This window comes from Camellia sinensis, chromosome 15 (genome assembly GCF_055761805.1).
Source record: "Camellia sinensis isolate YWXY chromosome 15, ASM5576180v1, whole genome shotgun sequence".
NCBI lineage: Eukaryota > Viridiplantae > Streptophyta > Magnoliopsida > Ericales > Theaceae > Camellia > Camellia sinensis.
This window is the reverse complement of record NC_138975.1, coordinates 35,218,250-35,227,777: the sequence shown is the minus strand read 5'-3', so window position 1 is coordinate 35,227,777 and position 9,528 is coordinate 35,218,250. Positions and strand designations below refer to the sequence as shown.

Below are 9,528 nucleotides of genomic sequence, written 5' to 3'. Positions count from 1 at the left end.
ATTGCATAACTTTGAGTTGAAATGTATGATTTGAAATGCTTTTCTACGTACACCTTGTGTTGGTGATGATTGTTAGAAGAACAATGGTTATTATTGAAAAGTGAAATAGTGATTTGTGTTCATCGAAATCATTTTAGGGAAAAACAAGAATTTATAAATTCATGCAGCATCTGCATTGTTAAATAAACAGTGGAAAGTTGAAAGGGTTTAAATAGTTTATGAGTCCAGATGGTGAGTCGGGTGGTTTTTGAGTTGTGTATTGTATTTAGTAGCCGCGCGAGGAGTCAAGGTGCCCAATTGCCTGGTTTGTGCATACCGTCGGACGAATGTGGAAAAATGATTTTGGGTGTCCATGAGCCTGCTATTTTTGGAGTCGACAAATGTGGAAAAACTTGGTTTTGGGTGTCCGTGGCCCCGCCATTTTTGGAGTTGGCAAATGTAGAAGGAAAAAATGTTTTTGGGTGCCCATTGCCCCGCCATTTCTGGAGTCAACAAATGTGAGACTATTTTAAGTATACAAAACCTATATCTATGTATGTGTTTTGAATTTCAGCTCTTACTTGGAAGGTCATAGTATATATACTGCCTTGTTTGAACTCAGGAAATGCTAACTTAACTTTACATTGCTCATTTCATACTCATGCACAAAGGCATTTATGAGCATAAAATAATAAAATTTCCAAATGTTGCATTGCATGATCATGTGTTTTTCAATTAATGTTATAACTTGTTAAATGCATTACCTACTGAGCTTTCGCTCACCCCAAAGCTAACTAAATTCAAGAAATGACAATGAAGTGCCTTCTAAGTGAATGTTTTGTGTTGAAGAAAACTTTTGGAATGTGAAATCTTATATTTGAAATCATATTATGTGTATGCCAAGGGTAGTTTTTGGGTGACTATGTGCTGACATGTATTTTGATGTAACAAGGAACAAATTTTGAAGAAGAGATGAACAATAGTTGATTTTGTTGTATCATTCCTTACTTGTTGAACTATTTTATTTTGTTTGTAAATGTAATGAAACAATGTTGTAAAGTTTGGAAATAGTTCAAAAGGGAAGGAATGTTGTTGATATTATATCATCACTCTATTGTTTTGTTTTTGTTGTCGATCTTGTATTGGTAATGCCCTGATAAAAAAGGGAACATGGAGGTTCATTTGTCAGGACGTTACACATCTCCACGCAAACTCGTTCATATTTCCCTTGTGTTGCCATTGCCATGTTGATATTAATCTTCAGAGGAACACCCAGCACTTTTGCTATGTGATATAATTCCTTCTCATTATAATACTCAATGGGTAGAGTTGGGAATCGCACCCAAATCACAGTGATATCCTCTTCTGCTTCATCAGATTTGAAGTCCTATTGCCACTTCCATACCATCACATAATGATCCATCACGATCCAAAGGCCACAGTAAAGACTTTCATGTAGTCATCTGCCATATCGAACTTGACTATGAAGAAGCCATTACCTATGTCAAGGGCTTCAAAATCAGCCTACAATCCCCAAATTTTTGTCATTTTTGTCATGAAGAGTTTGTAACCTATAATCTTCTCCAATAATCTCACTATTAAACACTTCATCTGTGGTTCTCTAATTTTCTTTAGAAGAGCCATAGGGGTTTTTACTTCAGGAATCCCTTCTCTGCCCTCTTCCATTGCCTTTTCTTCATCTTCTGTGTGTGTCTCAGTGGGAAATTCCTCCTCATTCGATGAAAGTTCTTCCACATCGCAATCGAAGTTTTTCTTATTTCTACTTTCATTAAATCACGATCGGAGAAGTGCTTGTTTGAATGATCAAGAGGTGTTTTTGTTTTCCTCTATGATTTTTGTTTAATCTTTACCTACACTTTCTTCGTCCCCATTAGAGTGTCCTTCTTTTGATTTCTTTGCTTCATTACTGATTACCCCTATTTCTATAACCTCTAAAAGGGATTCACTCATGGGTTCATCATCTTGAACGATGGTGCTCTTGATCTTTTTAGTACTTCAGATGAGATGGCCCTTCTCCTTCATTAAGCATCCATGTTCATTCCATTGGTCCACCAGTCTCAGAGCTTCGTTAACAGTCATATTCACTTCTAGGCTATGTTTGGTATATAGATTTAGGTAAGAATTTGAAAAGAGAAAGGAAAAATGTGGATGAAGTATAGTTACATTTCACACACTTTTCCCTTTTTTCTTTTCAAATTCTTACCCAAATCCATAAATCAAACACAACCTTATGAATAATGAGTGGATAGTAATTTTTGCCAAACATGAAATAATCTCAATCTTAAAGAAAAACATTTCTAATTTGTAATTTTAAACTTTCTCAATGTCCTAAACATTATTTTCTCTATCTTAAATCCAGAAGTAGCTAGCTAGTCTGACATGCCAAAGTAATTGTCAATCAAAGAATTAAAATAGATTTCTTATATATGTGTTGTATCTTTTCAATTTTTTGATAGCCAATGAACTTTTTCATAAATCCATATTATTTCAATGTATAAAGGGAAATGCGATACTTACCAAAAACCTTACAAACTTTGCTTCCAAATTATATATATGTTTTCTGGGACCCTATATATGTTTTCATAGCAATATTTCCAAGCAGCGTGGAATGAAATGAAAACAAGTAACCAATAATGCTTACTATGTTTCCATTTATTCATTCATAAGCAACATAAAGCTAGCACTATTACAATATTTGCCATACTTGTCCATCAAAACAAACCATAGCTAATAATACAAAAGGCCTAATAGCTTGAAAAGCGAATCAGAAAACAACATTTGCTATACTTGTCCATGGAAACAAACCATAGTTACTAATATAGAATGCGTAATATTTTGCAAAGAGAATCAGAAACAAAATAGTAACTGGAATACATACCCTCCTCAATCAGATAGAACCACCTTTGTCTCCAATACGGGTTGATGTAAAGAATAGCAGCAAATCCAAACAAGAAAGTGATGTATGTTCCAACAAAACTTGCAGAAAATGCCGCTAAATTGATATCATACCATTTCCCCTCAATTTCATCTAAGGATACTATCGTTGGCAAGTGTGGTGAGTCAGCAATGGCTGTACAATTTTTCTCCAATGGCGGTCCACAAAGAAATGGATTTCCCTCATAACTGGTCGCTTCAAAGGTCCCAAATTGTGCTTTCCTGTCTAATATTTTACTTGATAAATTGTTGTGAGCCACAGTGAACACTTCCAAAAAATTTAGATTGATTAGTTCTGTTGGGATGTTTCCGCTCAAACTGTTGTAAGAAAGGTCCAAACTCTCTATTTGGGCAAGGTTTGAGAAGGTCTTTGGGATGGGTCCAGTCAAGAGATTGTGAGGCAAGTTCAGTGCTCGAACACTACTTAGCTTCCCTAGTTCAAAAGGTATTTCACCTATTAGTTTGTTATGTGACAAATCCAATCCAGACATGAAATTAAGGATGTTGCCCTTGTAAGAGCTACTCCTACTTTTTGTGACAAACTCAACTTTGTCTGCTTCATCATACAAAACTTCATCATTGGGCACATATGTGCTCTTTAATATACCTCCATATTGGTAAGTTTCATACTCACCAAACAAAATTATAGGTCCTTGCATGAAGGCAGGGTCACTAGCCCCTACCGTGCCAAAGGTGATATTACTGAAACAAGGAGGTATAGAACCACTGAAATAGTTATTGGAAAGGTCCATCAAATTTATCCAATTTAGTTGACACAATTGATTTGGAATTGAACCGCTCAGTTGGTTCCCTCTGAACAAAAGAATTCTGATGTTGGAAAGTAGCCTAATGGAATCAGGAATGCTAGCAAAAAAGATGTTGTCTCTAATATCCAGAGTCAAAAGAAATGACGAATTAAGGAGAGCCCTTGAAATTAACCCTGTGAACTTGTTTCCTTGCAAATGCATATGCTCCAAGTATTGTAGGTTTGGGTTTGAGCAAGAAGGAAGTATTGATCCTGAAAATAAGTTATAAGAGATATCCATAAACACCCTTGGAACCAATGCACATGGGAACTCACCATTGAATGAATTATTTCCCATGATTAGTGTTCTCAACGATGTCATGTTACCCATTGAACTTGGAATCTTACCAGTCATGTAGTTGTTGCTAATATCAAGGAAATACAATTCATGCAATTTGGAGAGCACATTTGTTACAGGTCCTGTAAATTGATTATCATTCAACTGCAAAATCCATAGCTGCGTCAAGTTGAAGTCAACTGAAAAGATTTGGCCACAAAAATTGTTATTTGATAATTTTAAAGCTCCTAAAGATATGCAATTTCGAACTAACTGGTTCGGTACCTCCCCTGAAAAATTATTAGTGGATAAATCCAGAACATCCAAGTTACTCATCTTACCAAATGAGGATGGGATACCACCTTCAAAAGCATTCCTGGATAAGTTTATGTATCGAATATATGGAAACATATCCCCAATGTTGGCTTGAATTTTCCCACTGAAGTGATTGTCAGAGATGTCAATTCGGGAAATACTTGTATAGCAGTATTGCGGCAGAAAAAATAGATCAACAAAAGAGTTATTCTGCAAGATTAAATGTTCTAGTCTCGTGTTGTTTACCAGTAGCCAGTTTGGGAAAGAACTTGTCAAGTTATTGTGAGAGATATCAACGAACATTAGCCTGTTTTGGTAAAGGAGAAATTTTGGAACATCGCCAGAGAGCTTGTTTAGATTACAATTTGATAGAACAAGGACTTTCAACTGAAACATGGGATTCCAATCTGTAAATTCAGTCTCTACCTCAAATTTGTCATTTTCACTTATCAATTCAACCACTTCAAGGTTTGAATGGTTTGCAAATGACCTGAAAGAGAATAAACCCTCGAAACGATTATGACTAAGACCAATGTACTCTAGGGAGTTGAGGCTTTCAAACATAGATGGAGAGAGGTTTCCTGTGAATTGGTTTAGAGAAATATCAAAAAACTTGAGAGATCTCAAATTGCTTAGGCATGGAGGAAGGATCCCTTCAAAGAGGTTATGGCTGAGATCTAACTCCTCAAGTTTCTTCAATTTGCACAAACCTACAAAACAAGAAGCTTATGAAACACGTATTGTTTGTAATGCCATGGATTTATGTAAAAAATTTGTTATTATAAGATGTATACTAAAATGTTGTTCGATAACAAAATTCAATATTTAAAACCAAATGTATTGAATGAAAATCAATTACATCCTTTTGATAATTATAATTAACATCACTTAAAAATTTAAGTGGTCTTAAAATTTATGCTAAAAGTTAAGAAAGTTTTAAATGATATGAAACTTACTTAATACTAGCTGAATTTATAAATACTTATGCACAAGCATTGACATATACCGTTATAACCTCACCATCATCACCACCACCACCATCACAATATAAAATTTGAAACATATAATTTGAAAATAATAAATTTCAAATTTAATCTCTTACATATCAAACAATTTCAACACTTAAATTTTTATCAAATAACTTTTCAACTAAAAGAATTTAGCTTTTAATTTTCAGTACTTAATTTTCAACTTGTAATTTTATCAAACTCCACCTAACTCTTGAAAAAAGAAATATGATGCTAGTTTATAGTTTTCTTCAATGCTAAACAAATTAAACAAGCATGAAGCAAATAAATAAATAAAAGAAAGGAATAAATAGAATTTTTGTTGGCCTTCTAGTTTATAATAGATAACCTTAACGAATATAATTTTTACCTTGAATTGGTAAAGAACCATTAAGGTAATTTTGAGCCAGAGATAGAGCTTTCAGAGAAGATAATGCTCCTATGGATGGAGGAATACTTGCAAAGAAATTATTCTCACTCAAATCTAAGATCTCCAAACGGCGAAAGGATGTCAAACCTACCAAAACAAATGACAAAGGTAAAATCGAGCCAAGAGAGCTTAACAAAATACAATCAAGATTGCAGGGTGATCCTAAGTCAATTTAAAAAACAAATTTCTTGCCTTCCATTGGTAGCGTTCCATTGAGCTTATTAGATTTGAGGAGGAGGACCTCTAGATTGCTAAGATTATAAGTCAATTCTGTAACTCAGATAAAGAGACTCGTTAATTAGATTGAGACAAAGAAAATAGAGATAAATATAATTTGATGTTGTGACCTACATTCTATTGTTAGTAGCTCAATGTCAAATGAAAATGTAATGTTAAAAAAAATTTTATGGACAATGATGCCATTGATGGCAGTAATAGATTCCAAAAAGATATATTTGACGAAGAAAAACTATAAGTTTGCACAATTTGCTAGTTGTAAGGCTTCATTTTTCCAACTATTTGAGTCTTCTTAACACTCAAATGGAGATATAAAAAAAAAAATTAGGGTAAACTACCAATAGGTCCTAATAGTTGGACTTAATTCCTATCAAGTCCTATTGAAAATAAGTCTTGGTAAAATTGTCGCTAAAAATAAATTTTTGTGACAATTTTTATATATGTCGCTAAAAATTGACAATTAGTGACTTTTTTTGTCATAATATTTATAAATTGTCGCTAAAACTTACAATTAGCGACATTTTTTTATGACAAATTTTTCTCATTGGACCTATTAGACAATAAATCCACTTATTAGGATCTACACGTAAGTACCCCAAAAAATTAACTTAAGTAGCATGAATTTGAGAAATAAAAAATACACGTACCTTGGTTAGAAAGTGGTCCTTCGATTCTATTGGACTCTAAGGATATAAACTTAAGGGATGGGAGAGCACCCAAAATCCTGAAGGCATCCTTGTCAAAATGATTACCACTTAGATCCAGATGTCTCATCTTGCTCAAATTAGACAGCAGTTTAGAATCTGAGCATATGACCATGATCAAATGCCATTAAAAGTCAACCCCAAAGAACCATAAGTGAAAATAACAGACTTATTGCTTTTATAGGTAATTAGGTACTTTTTAAAAATATTTTCACTTTAGTCTGATTCACAATTGTAGAGAATATATATAGTGGTATGGAATGAGCGCATGCGCACCCCTTATTTCACCAAAAACAGTAATTAGGTAAACCACAAACCACTAGCTATGTCATTTTAATTAAAGAATCAATACACTTTCATTTGTTTCTGCTCATGGGGAATTACTTGCTACATATAAAACTAGTCAATGTAGTCAATTTCTGTCATAAGTAACATCAAACGTATTTCATCATATTTTCAATTTCAAATCAATAAGTAAGTTGGACCAGTTAAAAAAATAAAAAAATAATAAACAAAATGAAACAAAAGAAGTTATAGAGCTAGAAGTACTAACAACTATTTACTAGCCTTTTATTTCTTTTTCATTTATCTTGCTTTCTCTTTTTGGGCTTTTCTGTTATTTATTTAAATATTTGAAAATCAAGAGCACAACATTGAATGGCACCATCATTCTTTTACACATAATTGCAAAGTAGAAATCTATGATCTTGAATGTTACTATCAAGGAAAGTGTTAGCTATCTAAAAGCAAAGTTATAACATTAGATTTTTATTTTTTTAGTGATTTCGAGTAAACATTAAAATGCTCTTCTGAAGCTCAATGAATGACACAACACTCTAAAATCCATGCATTATGAAATATATATATATATATATATTATTCTTTGTATTTCATATTTAGATTATAGGCTCCTCCCTATTAGGTATGTTCAATCTTGCCATGTTCTTTCCCTACCTTATTCTTTCCCTTGTACAGCACTCCTACATAGCGCTATATATATACCTATAGCTCTGTATTGTAAATACATCAATTGAATACAATTCTTTCTTTTCTCTCTTTCTATTTTCTCTTTCTTATTTGGCATATGAATATTATGTTTTCATGGTACCAGAGCTAAAGGTGAAAATCCTTGATCCTCTTAATTCCACTAGCACACAAATATACTACTCTCAATCTGCACAATAATCAAAAGTTGTCGAAATCAACTTTTGTATACATCAAACTCTTCCTCTCATTACCAGGAGTTCAACGGCACAAAAATCAAGGCTAACCAACCCTCCACGCGCCCTTACGCACTGCCTCACCTTCTGCGCATATCTCAATGTGTCGCACGCACAAACACGCACTATCTCTACCTTTCTTGGCTAGTGCCATATTTGACGTTATCCCAATGCATTAGCGTCTTGCGCTCAGCCTTAGCCGACTCAGCAGACACTCTGTCCTCAGCTTCCGCCCAGCTTGTTCTAGCCGTGTGCCACGCCATCTGTGCCCTTTATGCTAACATATGTCAGGCCTCACTCATGTGCGCCGCGCCCCACTTTTGCTACTAGGTGTCGCACCCCACTCCTGCCTAGTTTCATCCATTGTTTTATTTTTTTTTAGCCACTATTTAATTTATTTATCTATAAAAAAAATTTGTTTTAATTTTTCTTTGCTCTCTATGGATCGTTCTGACATGGCCCAACCAATTTCCATCATTCTTGATGGTTCTAATTACACCATTTAGGCTCAAGCCATGTCTAGTTTTCTCGAAGTGAAGAAGTTGTGGCATCTTGTTATTGGTGATACTGTCAAACCTATCAAAAATATTGATGAACTTGCCTCTAAATATAAAAAACGACTTGATGACTAGGATAGTAAAAACCATCAAGTCATCACATGGTGCCGTAATACTTTAATTGTCTCCATTAATCTTCAATTTGGGTACTTTGACACATCAAAGGAAATCTGGGGCTTTCTAAAGACTCGTTATAGCACCACTGCTTTTGCTCACCAATATCAACTTCTTAGCCAGCTTCATCACATGCGCCAAGAGTTTGGTCAATTTATCAATGTTTTTCTATCCCAGATGTATGCCATTTGGAATCAACTATCTCTGTCTGAACTTGAATGGAATTGTAAGGAAAATGCTAGTCAGTTTTCCACATATCGAGATGAGCAATGCTTGGCATCCTTTCTGATGGCTCTTCGGGATGATTTTGAACATGTTCGAGCTTCTCTTCTCTACTACCATCCGCTTCCAACTTTAGAATATGCCATCTCTGAGCTCCTTTTTGAAGAAACTCGTTTTGGCTCTCTCAAATCTTCACAGACTCATAATGTTCTTGCTACTTCTCATCAGCCTAGCAAATCATCCGTTGCACAATCATGTACTTATTGCCATAACTTCGATCATGGTTTACTTACATGTCCAATCTAGATTTGTAAGTGGTGCAACAAGACTAGTCCTAGCCATTATTAGAGTGATTACTTCAAAAATCCCAATCACCAACCTAGTCGTTCCAAAGAAGGTCAATCTCGACACCATTACCACTATCGACCCGCTGCTCATTCTCATTTTGCTGATGCTACTGCTACCACATTTTCTTCCTGTGTTGCTCTTCTTGAGCCCAACCAAACCTTCACACTTCATGACATTGAATCCATAGTCAAACAGGTCCTCTCGACTTCTGGTACACCATCTACCGCTCTTTCAGTCACCTCAAGTACCTCTTCATGGTTTTTTGATTTTGCTTGTTGCAATCATATGGCATCTAATTCTACTATTTTCTATTCTACCATGTCTACGTCTAATATTCCTACTATTTATACTGCTGATG

General features: G+C 34.6%; 1 protein-coding gene across 1 annotated transcript; it reads right to left on the bottom strand.

Moving 5' to 3' along the window:
• Positions 1-1,401: 1,401 nt before the first annotated feature.
• Positions 1,402-4,634, bottom strand: LOC114260697 (receptor-like protein 13). The gene is made up of 3 exons (XM_082908155.1): positions 2,879-4,634; positions 1,636-1,727; positions 1,402-1,503 (listed from the first exon to the last, which is right to left on the bottom strand). Exons 1-3 carry the CDS (start codon positions 4,632-4,634, stop codon positions 1,402-1,404), a joined length of 1,950 nt encoding a protein of 649 aa, XP_082764281.1.
• Positions 4,635-9,528: the final 4,894 nt, after the last annotated feature.

Excerpts from the sequence above, each read along its gene's own strand:
- LOC114260697 (XM_082908155.1), bottom strand. The coding sequence starts at position 4,634 with ATGTTCGTTGATATCTCTCACAATAACTTGACAAGTTCTTTCCCAAAC. Across the intron at positions 1,728-2,878 it reads GTTCTATCTGATTGAGGAGG|AACTTTCATCGAATGAGGAG; the intron begins GTATGTATTCCA and ends GCGATGTGGAAG. Across the intron at positions 1,504-1,635 it reads GCAGAGAAGGGATTCCTGAA|GCTGATTTTGAAGCCCTTGA; the intron begins GTAAAAACCCCT and ends TGGGGATTGTAG.